The following is a 20,895-nucleotide window of genomic DNA, read 5'->3' as shown; positions in this document are numbered from 1 at the left end:
TTTTTTTTCAAATCCAAGCAAAAATTTTATCCTTACTTCTCAAACATATTAGAGCATGATTAACCCTCGAGATAATTGTCATATTTGCACCATTGTATGATCAAGTAATCATATTCTAAATCCAATTTGAACTAAGCCAACTCTAGATTCCCTTGACAATTCTATTGTACAATTTGATATTGATCTCTCTTTTAAGAATACTAATTCGATGCTCCAATGAATTAAAAGATTCCAGATTAACTTACTCATGAGCATATTCAACCATCTTGAATCTTTTCTTTTAGAGTAAACTTATTTAAGTCTCTCATGAAATCCCACTAGCATTTCACCTATGGTGATACAAAATCGATGATCAACTTATAGCCTTGATTTATAATATATATATATATATATATATAACTCACAAAATCTAATAATTTGGTTCAAAAAATCTAATAATCTAGGCCTTCGAGACTTAGTGTTTTGAGGGAGGAAGGCACGTCAGGGTCTGTAAGATGCGGCCAAGGACGGAGACCACGAAGAGCTTAAGGAAGCCGATGTTATGTTGTCTATGGCAATGCGAGGGTGATAGTTTCATGCCTATTAATTTGTGGCAGCTAGAAATTACTGGAGTGAAAAGCATGGGAAGATTGGAGTTGGTGAGGGAGCGTTGCCGCCGAGTGATAGGGACTGAAGGAAGATTGGAATTTGGAAGGAAGAAGAACAATGCTTGAGCTATAGGCCATAATTTCTGGTTCCCTCGAGATTTCGAAGTATACATTTGATGACACTATAATGAGTTTTCGAGGGCTGATGCATGAATTGAGATAATTTGTTGACTGCAAATGCAATATTAGGCCGAATGAGAGATAAACATTGAAGAGCACCAACCACTCGTCTATATTTTGGTAGCTTCAATGTGAGGACAACCATCATGTAGACTATGAGAACCAGTTGTAGAAAAGGGAATAGCAATTTCCTTAGCTCCAAGCATATAGGTATGATCAAGTAAATCTCATAGGATGTAGGTATAACATGCTATTGTTAGAATATTTTCAAAATATGGGCTTCCACTGATTGCGTATGTTTGTTTTATAAAACGGGTTAGACGTATGGCTCATAATAGTACTATGGTTAAGCCCAATATGATGTGTGATCATTTTGTTTTATGGGCTTTGGTGCACCTTGGATGTATAGGATTGAGTCCATAGTAATTTTGGTATGTAGGCCAGGAAACCCAATTAGGGTTTTGGAGCCTTTGATGGGAAGGCTCCCTTATGTTTCTTATATGAAGGCTGGGTCCCCTCTCCTCTCCATGTGGTTGATAGCTTGCCCCATTGACGGCCATCTTTTGTGAGGAGCAAGGAAGGAAAGATCCAGCCGCTATTATTCCAAGTGATTGAAGAATGTATTCAATATGTAGGTATATTTTTCAAACTTGAATACACTATTGTTGTTATTCTAAATCTTAGCATGTTATTATTTATGATTAACAATTGGTATCAGAGCCATCATGCTAAGATTAGAATCCTTCATACACAATTATTATTTTATCTAGATTTACGGATAGATTTTATGCATTGATGATATATGGTGAATGGATCTTCTGCATAAATCTTCATACACAGATCTCCCATTGATAATTAAATATATCTGGTTTGATTTTTTTTAGATTTGGGCACACTGAGCAAGTACGATAAATTGGCCCCGCGGAGCTTTCTTAAATAAAAGCAAGGACCGCTACGGGAGGTCGAACCAAGGACCTATGGAAGTCGGGGCTCGTCCCCGGTAAATATTGGATCAAACAATAGGGGACCGTAGCACTGACCTTTTTTTTTCAAGACAATAGGTACTGTTCCCTACCGAGACAACGGACACTCTCAACGGATCCTCCACGCGCTGGGCATACCATACCTCTTCCGTGCGTCTTTATCGTGGCGGGCAAACAATATGATTTTAATATGATTTCCGGATTAAAAAAAAAAGAAAAAGGATTTCACTGTACATCTTTTTCCTTTTCCTTTCCGGAAGCTTCATCTTCCAACCGCATGAGTCATCTTCTTCCTCACAACTTCTTTCTCGTTTTCTACTTCCAATATTTTTCCTTTCTAGTCGATCTTGCCATAAATCATCAATTGATCTCTTGGCTGATTTTCATTCAAGGTGGTTGAGAAAACGTAGAGGAAGAACCGCAAGCCCAAAAGTGGGGCTTCCCGCCGCCGGCCGCGCCCTCAACCCATGCGACGGCGATGGGAGCAGCCCCAGGCGGCTCGCACGCCAACGCCGCGGGCGGAAATCACCGCCTAAAGGAGCGGGATCCCGCCTCCTTCACGGGCTGAGATCGCCGTTGCCGTGGGGCGTCGCGGCGGCCCGGGGAGCGTCGCCGGCCGCTCGCAGTGGCCGGCGTGGGTGGTGGCCATGGGTGGCAGCCACGAGTTGCTCCAAAACACACCAAAAAAAAAAGGAGGAGAAAAAGGGGCGGCGGCGGTGTGAAGAGGAAGAAGATGGTGAGGGAGAGAATAGCTTAGGGTTTTTCTTTTGCTTGGGCTTGGGCTTGTAAAGCCCAATCTGAATAAGTCCATGATTGCAGGTTACGCCTTTTATTTAGAGAGTCTATGTTTATTTGATTATTTTATTTGCATTGCATCTTATTGGACCAGAATGGGTTTTAGGCCTGGGGCATTTAATTATTATTTAAATACTAAATAATTTGAATTAGGCCCTCATGCTTATTAATTATTAAAGTGTTAAATTAATGAGGTATTAAATTTTGGACACATCTTGTTGTCATATATGCCTTAAATTTTGTAATTAATATCTTTGTTTGATCAATCACATTTGATTTTGATTATGATTATAGCATGTTTGATGGTTATGATTTTGTCACATAATCATTATTTTTTGTGATTGAAATTTGTTGGGCATAAAGACTATTCTTATTTTTTCATTAAGAGAATATTCTAAAATTGAAGTAAATGGTAGCTGCCAAAGTGGCACACTCACTGATATTTGTCTGATTTTCTCCAAAAAAAAAGGTAGCATTGCATTTTTCCAGATCATTGCATGCAATATCTTGCCCAAAGGTGTTATTGCGTATGATAATTTGAAAAAATGACATGAAGTGATTAATGGGATTGCATTAGCCTAGAATCATTCTTCTGCCCAAAGGTGATGGTGTTTCGAAAGTTGATGTGATTTTGTTAATGGGCTTCATGATATGTCTTAAGAGTACCTTATAGCATATTGTATTGTTAGCCCAAAGGCGACTCTACAATGATGCACCGAGGCTCTTACCGTAATTAGACTTATATATTTTTCAAGCCTGATTACGGACTATGTGTTGAGAATTGTATCCTAAATGTCAATCGTCAACGTGTTGATAATTGAATTTTGTAAATGAATTGACAAATTAATAAAGTGTTATTTGGCATTATTCATCATTTCATTGTACATCTTCAAATGAACTCTTACATGATGAAGTCCTTAGAACTTATTTTATGATAAAGAAAGATTTATCTTCAAGTCCTTAAACCTGTTCGCGACCAAATGATATACTGTTAATAGGACGACAACATTATCGAGATTAGGTCGTTGTGAGACATATACGTTGGTTGTCCTCTTAACCAAGGAGTGTGGAGACACTGATATGTCACACAGGTGAAGTGTAGGAGTACATTTCACTGAACGTGACCTATTCCGGAATGCTCTACTGTCAAGAGATGTTCCGAGTGAATATGGGTATAAGTATCCCTCAGACCTGAGATCACCACAGTGATTAGCAAGCAACTCACTGTACCTTGGTACCGGACTAGCAGAATTTCTAATTCTAGGACAGAAGGTCACTGGGTGCAATCAAGTACTTGCGAAATCGGTGCGTGAGTCAAGATAGAATTGACCCCTCCTGGAAACAGGAGAAAATGCTTTGTGTTCAATTTAGCAAAATCTTGGCCAGGGTAATCCTTGTGATGAGTTACAAGATTTCTAAAGTTGATCACATAGCGGATGTACTGATTAGAGAGCTGACAGAGCTCTAAGGTCATCCTAGCATTAGGAGTCAAAGGGATGAATTATACAGTAACCATAGTTCAGGGTTCCAGAATATTTGCTTCGCATATATTCGGCGTATCCGGACAGCGGGTACCATTGCTAGATGGTCACATCGATTAGTGCAGAAATTCGTTTCTATACTACCGGCTTAGATTCGAACCTATGAGGTCACGCGCATAGAAGTTTCCTGATTGATCAAGATAGCTGATGGATGATTGAGAATCATTCTAGGATGATTTGGTCAATTCGATTGGCAAATTATCCTATAAAATAATTAAAGTAATTATTGGAGGATTAATTAGTAATTAGATTACTAATAAACTCAATTTGATTGAGTAAATGGACTTAGAATGAGCCAAATTGAATTGGATTCAATTTTGAGTAAAATCAGATTTTTCACCTTATTGGGGTCGACTCGAACTTAAGAGGAGTCGACTCGAGATGAGGAGTCGACTCGAGATGGTCTGGAGTCGACTCTCTCAGAGAGTCCAGAGACAATTTTTTCTGTCTTCCCAGGTAGAGTCGACTCAAGTTTCCTTGGGGTCGACTCGAGCCAACTTGGAGTCGACTCGAGCTTTGAAGGGGTCGACTCGCTGGTCGTATCAAGGGAAGAAGTTCTCTGTTGTCTCAGCTGGGGTCGACTCAAATCAATTTTGGAGTCGACTCGAGGCGACTTGGAGTCGACTCGAGCTCGGAAAGGTCAACTCCTTTCGAAAATCCTGGAGCTCGCGGACGTTCTGAACTTTCGGGATTTGATCTAGAAACTATTTTTCAATAAAATCTAATGAGATTTGCATCGTGGGAAATGTGGGTAAATGGCTGGATGATGATGGAAGATCATCACCATCCATTTCGATCTTATCTTACTCAAATAAACTGTTTATTGTTTGAATTTTGAATTCAAACAAGATAAGATCTATCTTGTTGCAACCATCCCCTTAATGCGCTAACAAGATACCAGATTTTCATTTGAATTTCAAATTCAAATTATCAGATGGCGTGGCTATAAAAGGAAGAGTTCCTTGTGTCGCCAAAAACCATGAAAAAGGAGAAGAAAAACCAAGAGAAAAAAAAGAAAAAGAAAAAGGAATTCAGCCTTCCTACTCGTGTTCTAAGTCCATTTCGAAATAGCTGGTATGGGTCCTTTAAAGAGCCTTTAGATCAGATCTAAGTCCTCTTCAATCCTTACTAGCTATTCCTCCAAGTTCTTCCAAGAAGGCGAATCAAAAGTTAATAGCATTGGGAAGTTCAAAATTCAGCAAAGGAAGATCCTGCGCAAGCTAGCACTTCCGTGGGATTGGATCACTCCAGGAGCTTCGCATGGATTAATCGTTGAGGCCAGACAAGTGTGTGGCTACGAAGCTCGAGCACCGGATCAATTACTTTCAAATTCATAAGGTATGAATCTAGATCCAAAGATATCGTTTATAGTTTTCAATCCCCGAGGGTTAAACCTCTTTTGGGGCTCTTCACAGAGTAATCTTCAGAGCCTATTCGATGGGCATTCGAAGATTAGTTGGATCATAGATTAGTTAAGTTTAGAACTTAATAATTTGATTTCAGATCTGACATTAATCATGCAAATATTTTAACATAATCGTTTAAACGATTTCGGCATTTCGATCATATGTTTAGTAGTGATGTTTTGAAATTTGATTTCTTATGCATGCTAGAATTAAAATGTTTAATTCAGTTTTTTGCTGCATTTTTCAAAATTAAAAGAACTACGTGTGGCTTGATCCTCTTGTGAAGGGGTACGTAGGCAACCCGAACAGGTACAGCCATTGATTTTGACAAAGTTTTCAAATTTCAGCAAGCAATCACTGTTAGAACCGATCGATCCCTTTCACTATGCAAGTGTTGTAGGAAGCCTGATGTATGCTCAAGTTTACACTAGACTAGACATAACCTATGCAATGAGTGTCCTTAATAGATTTCAATTGAATCTAGGACAAGAGCATTGAAAAGCAGCTAAAAAAGTTATGAGATATTTGAAAAAGACTGAAGGTTATATGCTTACCTTTTAGCATATAGATCATCTTGAGGTGGTAGGCTACTTAGATTCTGATTTTATAGGATGTCAAGATGATCTGAAGTCAACTTCAGGTTATATTTTTATAATGGCTAGTGGTGCTATTTCTTGGAAAAGCATTAAGCAAATTCTAGTGGCTTCTTCTACTATGCATGTTGAATTTGTGGCATGTTATGGAGCTACCGTCCAATCCATTTAGTTGAGGAATTTTATTTCTGAACTGAAAGTTGTTGATTCCATCTCGAGACCAATTACCATCTACTATGATAATAGTGCGGCGGTATTCTTTTCAAAGAATAACAAGAGTTCTGGTGACTCTAAGCATATAGACATCAAGTACTTGATGTTCAGAGATAAAGTTAAAGAAGGGCAGACAAAAATAGAGCATATAAATACAGAGGCAATGATTGCAGACCCATTGACTAAGGCCCTATTTGGGGGAGCTTTTGGAGAGCCAAAAAGCACTTTCTGGCCCTCCAAAAGTACTTTTAAATAAAAAATGGTGTTTGGTAAAATTTTCGGAAAGCTGTTTCAGCTTTTGCGGGAAGCTGAAAACAGCTTTTGGGAAGAAGCTCCAATTTGGAGCTTTCCAAAATGCTGTTTTTAGCTTTGTCGGGAAGCTGTTTTTTGGACCAAAATACCCCCATTTAAATCTCACTTGTTTTTCCTAAAATCCTCATCCTACCTCTTCCTCTCTCACCCATCCCCTCCCTCTCTCTCTCCCTCTCCCTCTCTATCTTCTTCTTCTTCTCAACGCAGCCGCCTCTGTTCCTTCTTCCTCTTCTTTTTTTTTTCTTTTTTTTTTGTTTTGGGAGCTCGTGGCTGCCCACGGTGGCAGCCATCATGTCGGCCACTACCTATGGTCGGCGACCCCTCGATATTTCAATGAAATAAAATAATAAATAAATAAATAACTAAATAAAATAAATAAATAAAAAATAATGAGTGAGTGGCAAATAATCTAATCTAAATAAATAAATAAATAAATAAAAATATTAGTAATTATTTAACCAATTTTATCACCTAGCTAGAAAATTTGTTAAAGAGATAAATGGTCATTAGAAGGATGAAAATTAATTTACACTAATAATTATAATATTTTATATATTTATTATTATATTATACTATAAATATAATATTATATTACATTATATCATAATATATTGATATGTTATGTTAAATAATTTAATATTATATTAAATTATTATTCTATAATATATAATGTTATAGTACTATATTATAATAATATTATTATTACATTATATTAATATAATACTATATCATATATTTATGTATTAATATATATTATATTTTATTATGCTCTGTTGTATAATACTGGTAATGTCCTTTATGGTCATTTTGTCACACAAAAGTACTTTCTCAGTTTGTTTACCAAACACATGTTAAAGTGCCATAGCACTTTAGAAATGTAGTTGCCAAACAGCAAACAGCTTTTTATAAACGCTCTGCTTCAGACAGCTCTACTTCCAAAAGCTCTACTACTAACAGCTCCCCCAAACAGGGCCTAAGGGACTCGCACCGAAAGTCTTTAAGACACATGTTACTAATATGGGCATTGTGAAAACCTTTGATATTTTTGGTTAGTAGGAGTCATTTATATAAAAGAACTATGTTTTGGCTTGATCCCTTTTTTACGGGATACGTAGGCAACCCATATGCTTCGGGTACAGTCTCTTCCAATAATAATAATATTTATCTCCCCATTCATATTTCTGTATTTTGTGCACATAAATTATAATTATATTTGAGCATGCATTTCACATATGTCTTTTATTATGATATCATTTTGATCTCGAGATATAATGCATAAAGACATGATGTGAGTCTTTTTTGAGACATGTGGCTTCTTTTTGAAGCATTTATGAGGACCGATGTGAATTAGCACACTTTTTTATCACATTTTAGTGCTAAGTTCATACTACATACTACCACATTGGTTGGAGGATGGGGATCCATGTCGATAAGAATGTTAGCATTTGTAGTTGTGGAGTAGTCTTATATCAATTAAATGGCGTAACGACTTCCATGTTCGATGTTGATGTTCTTGTTGGACCGGATCATGTATCCAAGGTGATTATCATTTGAGCTATATGTGTAGCCACCTATGTAGTCTAACCCGAGAGTCATTTTCAAAATAAAATTTTTTAAATTAATATGGCAATCCGTGTTCGCCTAAGTGGCAGAATGCTAGAATATTTTTAAAATATGGGCTTCTACTAATTGCGTATTTTTATTTTATAAAACGGGTTAGACGTATGGCTCATAATAGTACTATGGTTAAGCCCAATATGATGTGTGATCATTTTGTTTTATGGACTTTGGTGCATATTGGATGTATAGGATTGAGTCCTATTTATTGTGTTAATTTTGGTATGTAGACCAGGAAACCCAATTAGAATTTTGGGGCCTTTAAAGGGAAGGCTCCTTTATGTTTTCTATATAAAGGCTAGGTCCTCCTCTAGCTTGCCCCATTGACGGCTATCTTTTATGAGGAGCAAGGAAGGGAAGATCAAGCCGCTATTATTCTAGGTGATTGAAGAATGTATTTAATATGTCTTCCGCAGGTATATCTCTTAAATTTGAATACACTATCACTACAAAAGAAGGAATATCTCCCGGCGGTTTTTTTTGTCTCTACCGACGCTTTTAAACGTCGGCGAATTCCCAGCCCACGCATCGCAAAGCGTGGGTCAGACGTCGGGCAGGTGGGCGTGGGTCGGATTTAACCCGACGCGTCAAAAAAGCGTCGTCGGTCTATGCCGACGCTTTTAAGTGTCGTTCCTGTTATAAGACTCCGACGCTTAAAAGCGTCGGCGTACCTCAACCGACGCTTCCCACCGTAGTTTCCGTTGGACTATGCCGACGCTTAAAAGCGTCGGCCTATCCTGCTTTACCAACGCAATAAAGCGTCGTTAAAGGCGTTTCACATTTTGTGCCAGTTGGTATTTCCGACGCTAAATAGCGTCGGCAATGGCATTTTTTTAAAAAAAAAATTTTGTAAATGCAATTTTTAATACTCTGTATACATTAATTTCTAACAAAACACATGCACTAAATCACATAGATAACAAAATACACAACACAGACAAGAACTTTTCATTCAAAATCTCAATATTATCATATTTGATTACATTGTACTTCAAAAACATTCTAAAAATATCCATCTCAAATTCCTAAGTACACAATCTACGATGTATCAAGAGTCGACGGCATCATCTCTACGAGTAGATGAAGTATCAGCAACCTACAAGAAAAAAAATACTTTAGAAACTAAAAATACGAAAGTCATCACGCTAATACAAGAATACATTATAATTATATAAAATATTCAAATATATTTAGTTATGTACCGGAGGAGCAAATCTCTGCAAAAAAGATGAAATATGGTCAAGCTGATCCTGCAAAGATTGTATCTTCAACTCTTGGCTCTGCTTCAACTCCGCCATATCAGTCATATGACTCTGCCTCATCTCCTCTATCCTTGTCTCATATGACTGCTTTATCTGTGCCATCTCTGTCTTCAAACTACAAACCTCTGCAGTGCTAGTACCTTGTCTGGCATCTTGGGTATATCGGCTCACTGCAGACAGCTGAGTGGGGGTAACTCCGATACCGTAACCCCTCACGCGACCATAACGTTCTGGGCCCATCAATTCGGCATAGACCTGAGCCTCGACGCGACTGGCTGCGTCGGATGATGATGACTCCCCGACGCGCTCTGAAATAAGATTTGTAGCTCTTTCCTATATCTCTCTCAAAAAAATAAACAGTCACATTAATAATTTAAAAGAAGTAAAATTAATTAAAAAATTATGATCAAATAAAAAATGAATACATACAACTATATCTCTCGACTCGTCCCGGACAAAGCTGCCATCTCGGTGAGTGTGGGTCATCTTATAAAACTCTACCTCACCAGGCTCCCTTCCATGCTCTACTATCTACACATACGGAAAGTATATGGGCAAACTATATATCATGATACGTGCTATATGTTAGTAGAGTTTCAAATAGTTTCAAAAGAACTTACGAATTCATTTCTACGTCTCGCATAACTCTTCGAGCCTGAAGTATGAGGAACTGCTTGAGATGCTCGTGCAGCTCTACCAATATTAGAATATGTCTGCCAAAATAAAAGCACACAGTATAATATGATTCAATGTATATATTTGCAATCTATATTAATAATAAAGATAATAGAAGATATTGAAACAATATACGTGACCTGTCCTCTTTCAGAAAACCAGTAATGAACAAGCTCCCTCTACTGCTGAGGGTATACATCAGGAGGAGTCACACGAGCAACCTCCTCCTCTGTCATACCCTCGCGCTTGAAGTCCGTCTTCAATTTTGCTTTATATTCTTTCCATTTGCGATTGAGGGACTTTAGCACCCAATCATGGCTCTCTGGAGGGAGTACAAACTTACCCTACAACAAGATACAGAATGTTATAATAATATTAAACATCTAAAATAAAATTATGATACTAAGCAAATTAACATACAGGAGGTGTCGAATTAAAAAGAATAAATTCAATCCATTACCTGTATAAGTCTAAGAAGCTCAACCTTATACGAAGGAAGCATGTCATTCTACTTCGTATAGTTGAGTGGACACAGCTGACCCTTGCGTGCAACCGATCCTAAAAAGCTTGATAGTAGACTTCCAGCTTTATTGATGGGCTGCCCCAATTCGTTGCATCGGATGATGATCTTCTCACCCGGAGGAAGCTTCCACACATCCTTTGCTTGAGTGGGTCCCCGTCTCGTCCTCACTGTCCCTTGTCCATCTATTCAAATTAAATAAAATATCTTAAAAAGTTGAAGACAAATATGAACATAAAATATGAACTTTAAATCGAATTACCCTGGATCCGGAGCTCATCCTCCGGACAATCAGCAAGAGGCTCGCGCTGAGATCCTGACTCATGCTGCTGGTGATCACATGGCTGCTGGGACTGCAGAGACTGCTCAGAAGTAGATCCCACCTGAGAATGCTGGAACTCCACATCTCTAAATCGTCTTTCTCGGGGCATATTGTTACCTGGTATGCATAAAAAAGAATCAATATTTGGTTAAATGATAAATTTATACTAAATAAAGGGCTAATAAAAGAGAAGATCAAATTTTACTCTAGAAGATCGCCAGAGATATCTTTCTTAGGACAATATGACACCAACCAGCCATATCAAGCTGATCATCACAATCATTCTGATTTTTAAGGCATTTACAACATGGATCATCATACAACTATATCATCTTCAAACTTCATATGCATATCAGTCTACATGTTCAAACTTCAAAGTATATGCATATCAGTCTACATGTTCAAACTTCAAAGTTCAAACTCCAGCAGCATATTCATATGAAACAATGTACTTTAAAATGGTAGTCATAAGCTACTTGAATATTTTTAAGCAACATACCCTAAAATAATTTAATAAATGGCAACCATAAATTTTCTCAAGATCAGTTACCCGAACATTGTTCCCGATTAATATTAAAGACTACTAAATCAGAAATTAGAAGTTTTCAAGAGACAAGACAATAGATGTTCTTAAAGTACCAGCAATATTTGAAACTCCAACTGCAAGGACGGATTCAGGAATGGAGCCAACTTGTCCTTTCAATCCAGAAAAATTAAACATACCGAAGCAAGTTCCTCAATTCCAATTGCTCGGTTTCCATCCTTCTCAAAAAGCTCATAAGCGCATCGAGCATGTTGCTCCTATCTATCCAGACCTTCAAGCTGATGGACACTTAATGTAGCCGCACAGAACTCATCGAAATCCATTCTTCTGTACTGAAGAGCACTAAGCTGGCAAATGGCAATATAGTTTTTTCTTTATAACACAAATAGTAAGCTGAGCAATATAAAGGAAAAAACAAAAACTTCTAACAATCAAACACATACTGAGACCAGAAGATCTTGTACACGGGATTCCTTCATTGCATCAAACTCGTTGGCGCATTTACTTCATCAGTTGGCACAACATTATAAGGCATACGCTGAGTATAAGTATCATCGTCCTCCTCTTCCAACTTTTTTTCCATATCATATAAGTCCCTAGGTTTCGTTTTAATAACAAGAGACCAATTTTTATCTTTTGAGTCTTGCACAAAAAATACTTGTCGAGCTTGAGATGAAAAAACAAATGGATCATCTTTCAATAACACACCAGTATGTATCAACTTTGAAAAATTTACAAGTGTGAATCCATTTATGTCTTGCCTCAAACCTCTAGGTGAGTTTATATCCACCCAATCACATTGAAATAATACTACCTTAAAATTTCCATAATAATCCAGCTCATAAATATCTGTTAGAGCACCATAATAATTTTTTCCATCCGCCTTAACTATAACTCCACTATTTTGGATTTTTCTAAATTTCTCACGCTCTTTAGTATGAAATTTAAAACCATTTATAATGAACCCAACATATCTGTTGACAATATTATTCGGACCTCGAGCAATGACTATTAACTCATCAGAACAATTCTTCTCCATCATCACTGGTACCTAAAAAAAATTATGGAAGTAATGATTAATTTCTCTCTATAAAATTTAAAAAAAAAAAAGCTTAATACATTAGACATCTAACCTGTTTGGAAAGCCATTCTGGAAATAATTCAACCAACCATCGTTGCTCAATCCTTGGTGTAGGACGAATGTTATGGTTGAGACTTCGCTGAGCTATTAAAAATTCTCTGCACGATCAAGGTTATCTTTAATTAAATACCAATATTACATTCTCCTGACATGACAGTAAATTTAGATTTCAATTAACCGTACTAACCTGCAAAACTCGGATATTATATCACTATGAAGTAAGACATAGCGATGTGCCTGTGCCAACGATTTCTGGTCAAGAACAACACTTTCAACTTTTTCCAAAACTCTTCCACCAGATGAGAACTTGTAAACATCTGCATTCTCTATAATATCACAATTCCTTTGAGGTCGATTGAAAACCGTTTCAACACCTTCAAGATATCTCGAACAAAATGTCAAATACTCCTCAGCAATATATTCTTCAGCAATCGAGCCCTCGGGATAGGCTCGATTGTGTACATAATCTTTTAAGCGCATAAGAAACCTTCAACAATAAATTTTTAAAATAAATATCAAAATCAAACTGATTATTAAATAATTATATTAGAGTTTAGAAAAATCATCTCTCAATAGGATACATCCATCGGTAGTGAACCGGGCCACCAAGTTTAGCTTCCGCCGCTAAGTGAATGAGTAGATGAACCATAATAGTAAAAAACCCAGAAGGAAAGATCTTTTTCATATTGCATAGTGTAAGTGCAATATTAGACTCCAATTGATCAAGCTCCTTAGGATCAAGAACTTTGGAACATAATGCCTTAAAGAATGATGACAATTGAGAAACAATTGTAAAAACTTGTTTCGGTGTTGACGATCTTAAAACCAATGGAAAGATATCTTGAATCAAAATGTGACAATCGTGACTTTTAAAATTTGAAAGTTTTCGCTCTTTGAGATTTACGCATCGTGAAATATTCGATGAGTACCCATCAGAAACCTTCAAATTTTTCAGAACTGTTAGAAAAAGATCTTTCTCTTGAGTAGACATTGTATAACATGCAGGAGGTGTATAAAATTTATCATTAGCAAGCTCTGTCGGATGAAGCTCTTGTCTTATGCCCATATCTTTCAAATCAAGACGCGCTTTCAAGTTATCTTTGGTCTTCCCTTCAAGATTTAACAATGTTCCAATCAGGTTATCACAAACGTTCTTCTCTATATGCATCACATCAAGGTTATGTCGAAGAAGATTATACTCCCAATAAGGTAAATCAAAGAAAATGCTCTTTTTTTTCCATAGTTGTTTCTGTGTAGATGCTGCCATTGAGTCATCATCATTTTCCTGACCATATATTGTCTTCATTCTCAAAAAAGTTGTCAGCATCCTCAGCAACCTCTGCTATTAATCCTTCATTCATTGTGCTGCCAACATGCTCCCTCCCCCTCTTCTTTGAACATTTGGCGACCTTACCCGGTATATAATTGGTGTCATGTATTTGTCTAAAGACTTCAGTTCCAGTTGGTGGAATAGGGGCAGATCGCAACTCTATGGTACAATCAAACAAGTCTTTCTGAAATCGAAATAGATGGTTTGCTTCTAACCACCGACGATGGCCCATATAACAGAACTTTCCTCCATGTTTTAACCAATACGAATGGGTTGAATCTCCACAAAAAGGACATGCAATACGCCCCTTAGTGCTCCAACCAGATAAATTAGCATATGCAGGAAAATCATTGATAGTCCAAATAAGAGCTGTACGCAATTTGAAATTTTGGCCAGCAAAAGCATCAAATGCATCAATACCCTCCCATATTTGTTTCAATTCCTCTATTAGAGGCTGTAGAAAAACATCAATATCATTACCTGGGCCCTTGTCACCTGGAATAACCATTGATAGAATTACTGAAGACTGTTTCATACACATCCATGGTGGCAAATTATATGGAATCAAAACAACCGGCCAAGTGCTGTATGTTGAGCTCATCGTTCGGAATGGATTAAACCCATCAGTAGCTAAACCTAGCCTAACACTGCGAACATCAGAAGCAAATTCGGGATGCCTATCATCAAATGCTTTCCATGCGGGACTATCCGCTGGGTGTCGTAACATTCCACCTTTGTACGGCCTTCGTCATGCCATCTCATCGAGGAAGCCGTCTTCGGTGATGCAAACATCCTTTTCAATCTTGGTATAAGAGGAAAATACCTCAAAATTTTAGCCGATTTTTTCTTAGTCGGTGCAGCATCCACTTCAGTCAACGAATCATTCTCGTCATCTTTATGTTTTCCCCATCGTGAAGTTTCACATATTCGGCACGACTCTTGGTTCCTATTTTCACCACGATATAAAATGCAGTCATTCGGACAACTGTGTATCTTCTCATATCCAAGGTCCAACTCTTTTATCAGTTTTTTGGCTTCATATGAAGATGATGGCAAAGTAACACCTTCTGAAAATGCATCCTTTAATAATTGAAGAAGCATGGTAAAAGACTTGCTGGACCACCCATTCAAATATTTCAAATGTAATAAATGCAGAAGAAAAGAAATCTTCGTAAAATTCTTACAACCCGGATACAGTTCTTGATCACAATCTTTCACCAAGTTATCATAATGAGCTGTGTCATCAGAATGTATAGATTCCTCAACATGCATGGATTGATCAATAACTGCACGCTCATCTTCTCCTACAGTTCTGATATTATGTCCAAGAGTATCTCTAAGTAGGCCCCTTATATCATCTTGTTCTACAGAATTTTGTTCTGTGTCACTACATCCAAAATTGAAGGTGTCTTCTAGATCGGAGGGTTGGTTACATGAAGGTATGAACTCTCCATGGAGTACCCATTCAGTATAACCCTTTAGAAAACCATTCCATACCAAATGATCTTCAACAATTTTTGGATCAAGAGCAGAACCGTTTACACATTTTTGACATGGACATAAAATCTTTCCGTTCATATTAGATTTCTCAAAAACAAACTTAATGAAATTCTGAACTCCATCCAAATATTCAGCATTAGATCTTAACTTATTTATCCAACTTTTGTCCATTCTATTAGAATACCGATTGAACTGCAGTTTTTAAAAAAAAGATAAACAAAATTAGAAGGATGGCCTACATATAAATTTCAGAAGATATTTTGCCTTGCAAATTTATATATCTAACTGGAATGCTACTTCTTATATCAATGTCTATATAAATCTTAAAGACGCAACATTTCAGACTTTCAGCAATGTATTGGTTTCAGAGAATACCAATAGTTCACTAGTGTCTTCTCTTGCTTTGACCTAAAATCAAACCTTGATTATCTGAAACAAAGTGAAATGATTGAATTAGTTATATGGTTCAAAGTAAACCAAAACATGTTGATAACATAACTTTGATCAATCCAAGAATGCTACATATTCCTTTGATGAAGAAACCATATAACCCCCTACAGTTCTTTGATGCTACAAATCCAGATAACCATGACCAAACACAAAAGATAAAGAAAAGCTATAGTTGTGTCCCACCTCGTGGAAACTTGAAGATCGAGAAAGAAAATATAGTGTTACAATCACAAGAATTTTCAAATTTCTACACCATTTTATAGACAGGTCAGGAAACTAAGAATCTCAACAAGATCCTCATCTTTTCATGTGATATAAGCATACAGCTCACACTTCAAGCCCGTTTTTACAAGGTGACAGAAATCAGAATGTTGAAAAAAAATTTAAGAGATACAGAACATAGAAGTTATTGTTATTTTAAACTTTGCAAGCATTCTAAAGAATTAGATGCAAACTTCACAATTCATGGACCAGGGACATGCAGGGAAGACTAACTTCATAAATCAAATAGAATGCCATTGGGCTTCAGATACCAACTACTTAATTTCTATGCACGAAAGCATGTTTTCAACATCACAATCAAATTTTAGTTGAAGTCCATGGTTCATAAAAGGTGGCATTTAAATCAATGCATCAACAATTCCACAATCATGCTAACTTAAATACAGCCATCTGGAGGAAGTTCACCCCCTGCCCCACCATGGATGTCAGAAATACCTTTGGTCATATCAGAACAGGTGTAAATCCTGTGTGTAAACGATAAAATACAGGTGTTGAGAAGGGCAGAACCAAATTTTCAGAATTTTAAACAAGATATATATATTGATCAAGAATTTATATCAAACGAACAGAAGAATGAAAAAAATTTCAATAACCAAAATATCAGTGATACAAAAGTTGACTTGCCCAATCAAAAGGTAGAATATAGACATTGACAATTCTTGCTCGTTGCTTGCTCTAGTACAAAGATAACATTGAAAGTAAGAAGGTCACAAAAAAGTATGGTGTTATTGCTAATGCAAACAAAGAATGATGATTTTACTGGGACTACTGTTACACCATGAAAACAGGGTTTTTTACCCAGAACTTTTCCATCCAGAGTAAATATTTTACTGGGATTCTAATGCTGACCATGCAATTAATTTCTTCATCTTTCTTGCTTGCCATGTCTTCATGTGCTACATTTGTTTGATTTTATATTTGAGATTTACAAAGCTCCTTCTAATATCTATTTTTTAAGAATATGTCCACAGATACAGACACATGTTGTTGTTTTTTATAATTTGATTAATGATTTCTAGGCGTATTTTATACAGACACATTTTATAACAGTACTGATCACAAGCACATGGAACTACTACCAATTTATAATTGATCAGATGAATGAAACAATAGATATGTATGTAACAGAAGTGTGCTAGCAATTGTTTCCCCTAGGAAAGAGACGAACCTTCCAAATGACTTCTTTTATTTTTGAAGGTAACAGATCAAGGGCATACAAAAGCCCAATGAAGATACATAAATGGCAACTACGATGTGGGCACATGTGATAGAGGAGGAAATCATATCCACTATATGTATTTTTGTCAAGTTTCTCTCAAAGACCTCCCAAGAATCCTGGTTCTTCGTTGCATTTTTCATGAGGTCCCTCGTCTTCAAAGGCTTAAAGAAATGGTTCTGCAAGAGCTAAATGAAGATCATTAAACTATGGCTTAAAGTATTCACTGCCCCCATGAGCATTATTTTATTAATCAGTAACATTAATTTATTTCTATCGCTGTTCTGATACTCGTAGTGGATGTATTGTACACATAGATTACAACAATACCTACATAATTATGTTATCAAATTGTTAAATTTCAATAACTGCTCACATATTTTTTAAGATATGATGTATGTCTAATTATAGCATAGCGTAGCAACTGACTTCAGCAGTAGTGAATAGGGTGCTCCTTAAATCGAAGTTGGATTCATGAAATGCACATAAATGCAAATGTGCTATAGCTAAAAAAAGTTCTACTAAAACAGAAACATAGAGAATGCAAAATGCATATAATAAAGGATTTGTGATCATAACAGGTCACTCTAGATGCATCTTTTGCATGATTACGTCAGCTACCATATTGATATATTTAAATGTCCGAATATGCTGTCTGGAATGAAGATAATGCTTCTCAGAAGAGCATGTAAAAGCCTGGTATTGTTTTACATAAATGAAGAAGTATTGTTTGCTTAAATACGAAATCAAATGCTCTGGAGATTCCCTACTTATACATCACACTATCGTAGGAATGGATTAAAAACAATATATAATCAATAATAAATCAATAATGGAAGCTGGAAGCTGAAATCAGAGGCATCTACAGTAAAATTAGAAATATCTATAAACCTGGAATATAATATGTTGCAAGCAAAAATCCTCGGACGGAGGCGGGCTTGGATCGATCGGGATTTCGGGCCGGTCGGTCGACGCCGGAGAGGAGGGAGGAGGAGAAGATCCTCGAGCGGAGGCGAAGCTCGATCAAGGCTTATACCAAAGAAGAGGAGAAGGAGCGTGTTGGGGAAGGAGGAGAAGGAGGAGAACAAGCGAGACGGAGGGAGAGGAGGGAGTAGGAGAAACTACCTCGGGCGGAGCGCGTTGGGGTCGGTCGGTCGACGCCGGAGAGGAGGTAGCTAGGAGTCGGACGGTCCGCGCCGGAGAGGAGGGAGATGGGGGCAGCGCCGGAGACGAAGGCAAGGGCAGCGCCGGAGAGGAGAATGAGGGGTATCGGGAGTAGCTAGGGCAAGTATGCGGGCTTGGGGTCAGGCGCTGGATTTTAAGGGGGCTTTGGCGATGCTTATAAGCGTCGTTTTAGCGTTTCAATTAACCACGCTTATAGCCGTCGTCTTAGGCAAAAACAACGACGCTTTAAAGCGTCGTTTGGCCTCAAGTCTACAACGACGCTTTTAAGCGTCGTCCACTGCTTCAAATTACCCACGCTCACCAAGAGCGTCGGGAAAGTTTGGCGCGGGAGCAGAAAATGCCGACGCTTTCCCCTAGCGTCGGCTTTTCTCACTTTTACTGTAGTGTATTATTGTGATTCTAAATCTTAACATGTTATTATTTATGATTAACAGCTACATCCTATGCAATCATTCTTTCCTATTAATGTTGAGAGAGAGAAAGATCATACGTACGATCCACGAACTCGGGGTGATGCATGTCTGATAGGAGGTGCTGGCTATTTGGGTTCTCATGCTGAACTTCGACTATTAATCTTTCTTTCTCATTTTATTGTGCTCTAGTGGTGATTTACATCAAAGCTTAGGTAATCTATTATCCTATAAATCACTAATCTTGCTTATACATTTTCAACAGGATAATCTGTCGCCATTAGTGTGACGACAGGCCCTGAATGGACCTTATTGGGCTGAAGTCGGCAGCCCAACCGACTTCTCACTCGATCTTGGGCTGAACCGGCATCTCCCCCCGATATTGGGCCGTAGCGATTTAATTGAAAGGCAGGGGCCTTGTTTCCACACTCCTGGATCATCATTGATGGGCAGACAGGGTAGCACACGTGTACTTATCGGACGGTGAGATGCGATGCGATACGATGCAGGACGCAGGAATCTCTTAGGAGGAGTTCTCCTAAGGGCAGACAACAAGAACCAGCAGTGACTTCCTTCTTACATGCAGCTGTAGCTCATGGCAGTGATAAAGAAACACGAACTAGTAAAGGAATAATAGATGAACTGAGACCGGACTTGCACTATGGAAAGTGAATAACCAAACCGTCAACAATTTTCAAAGGCCTTATAAGCTCCGAGGAACAGGGGCAATAGCACAACCAGCACCGCCATTACCCCGGCATACCAGTTGGCGAATCTTGTCAAGGATGGACCACTACCCCAAAAGAGCAGCATCAGCAGCACGAGATCGAGCATAGCCAGCACCAGGAGTAATGCAACAGAGGCCATGAACAAAGGCTTTGGGAGAGCGCTTGAAATTTGGAAGGTGATGCCCGCTACAGCCGCCAATTCGACGAGCAACCCTGTCAGATATTTCTTGGTGATTTAGAGTGGTTGGCACCACTATACCATGCCGTCCATCTCCGTTTACAACCATTTCTCCTCTGAGGTTAATTCTATCTCCCTCTCTCCAACATAGTAGGTAGTCATGGACGATATCCACATACCAATTCCTGATGAGATCGAAGGGCAAACAGATTTGGCACCAACCCGTAACTCTATCCCTCAAGCTGCATCGGAAGACGGTGGAAACGGCCCGAGTCATGCCAAGAAATATCCATTATGCTGCCTGAGAATCATGGAGAACCAAGATTACACGATCTTGCATATTATGCAACAATTCAAAACCATTCCTTATGGCAATAACCCATTTCTGACGGAAAAAACCGTGAATATTGTAATTCATCGAGGGACCATGCTCACATTAAGAACAGAATCTTCTTCAATTCACCGGAATCATAATTATTTAATTATCCAATTAACTGCTCGTGCCACGCCAGCGTCCAATCCTCCAAGCTTTTCCTAATTTCTCATTCTTCAATCTTCACCGCAAACCTAAGCATTTATTTTTTTCCTATGAGAATAGGAAGAAGTACCACCCCTACATAATTACTGGGTGTCCTTACCCGCATTGACATGAACGAAATCTTGAGAGATTATACCACTTTGAAAACACACCCACAAACCCTGGCACTCTTGTTTGCAAACAGAGGGCATGGCTACTGAGATAACACTCAGGTAATACAAACCCAAGCAGTTCTATTTTCAGAAACTTGAACCTCCTTTCTTTAAATTTTATGGAAGTCCATTAAATCCTCCACCATTAGGCCAAATTATTGTGGCTTTGGACTTAATCTAACACAATTTTTTTACATCCTCTTGTAGAAACTCACATTACACTACAGTTCACAAT

General features: G+C 37.9%; 1 protein-coding gene and 1 pseudogene across 1 annotated transcript; both read right to left on the bottom strand.

The window, feature by feature from the left end:
- Positions 1 to 9,243: 9,243 nt before the first annotated feature.
- Positions 9,244 to 10,767, bottom strand: LOC148702414 (uncharacterized). Its single transcript, XM_089925265.1, has 6 exons — positions 10,625 to 10,767; positions 10,305 to 10,508; positions 10,110 to 10,202; positions 9,919 to 10,020; positions 9,430 to 9,822; positions 9,244 to 9,323 (listed from the first exon to the last, which is right to left on the bottom strand). The coding sequence occupies exons 4-6, from the start codon at positions 9,973 to 9,975 to the stop codon at positions 9,276 to 9,278; spliced, it is 498 nt and encodes a 165-aa protein (XP_089781391.1). The 5' UTR covers positions 9,976 to 10,020; positions 10,110 to 10,202; positions 10,305 to 10,508; positions 10,625 to 10,767; the 3' UTR covers positions 9,244 to 9,275.
- Positions 10,768 to 12,591: 1,824 nt separating this feature from the next.
- On the bottom strand, positions 12,592 to 15,713 carry LOC148702413 (uncharacterized; annotated as a pseudogene).
- Between the last annotated feature and the right edge of the window lie 5,182 nt (positions 15,714 to 20,895).

The sequence above is a fragment of the Phoenix dactylifera genome, chromosome 9, assembly GCF_051530095.1.
Source record: "Phoenix dactylifera cultivar Ajwa chromosome 9, Ajwa_hap1_PhDact_Kaust_v1.1, whole genome shotgun sequence".
NCBI lineage: Eukaryota > Viridiplantae > Streptophyta > Magnoliopsida > Arecales > Arecaceae > Phoenix > Phoenix dactylifera.
The sequence above is the reverse complement of the archived record's forward strand: the minus strand, read 5'-3'. Positions and strand labels throughout refer to the sequence as shown.

Bases quoted from the DNA above. Each gene is read 5' to 3' on its own strand.
- LOC148702414 (XM_089925265.1), bottom strand. From the start codon at position 9,975: ATGACCCACACTCACCGAGATGGCAGCTTTGTCCGGGACGAGTCGAGA. The intron at 9,823-9,918 runs GTATGTATTCAT...AGAGAGATATAG, and splicing joins ACGAGTCGAGAGATATAGTT to GAAAGAGCTACAAATCTTAT. The intron at 9,324-9,429 runs GTACATAACTAA...TTTTTCTTGTAG, and splicing joins TGCAGAGATTTGCTCCTCCG to GTTGCTGATACTTCATCTAC.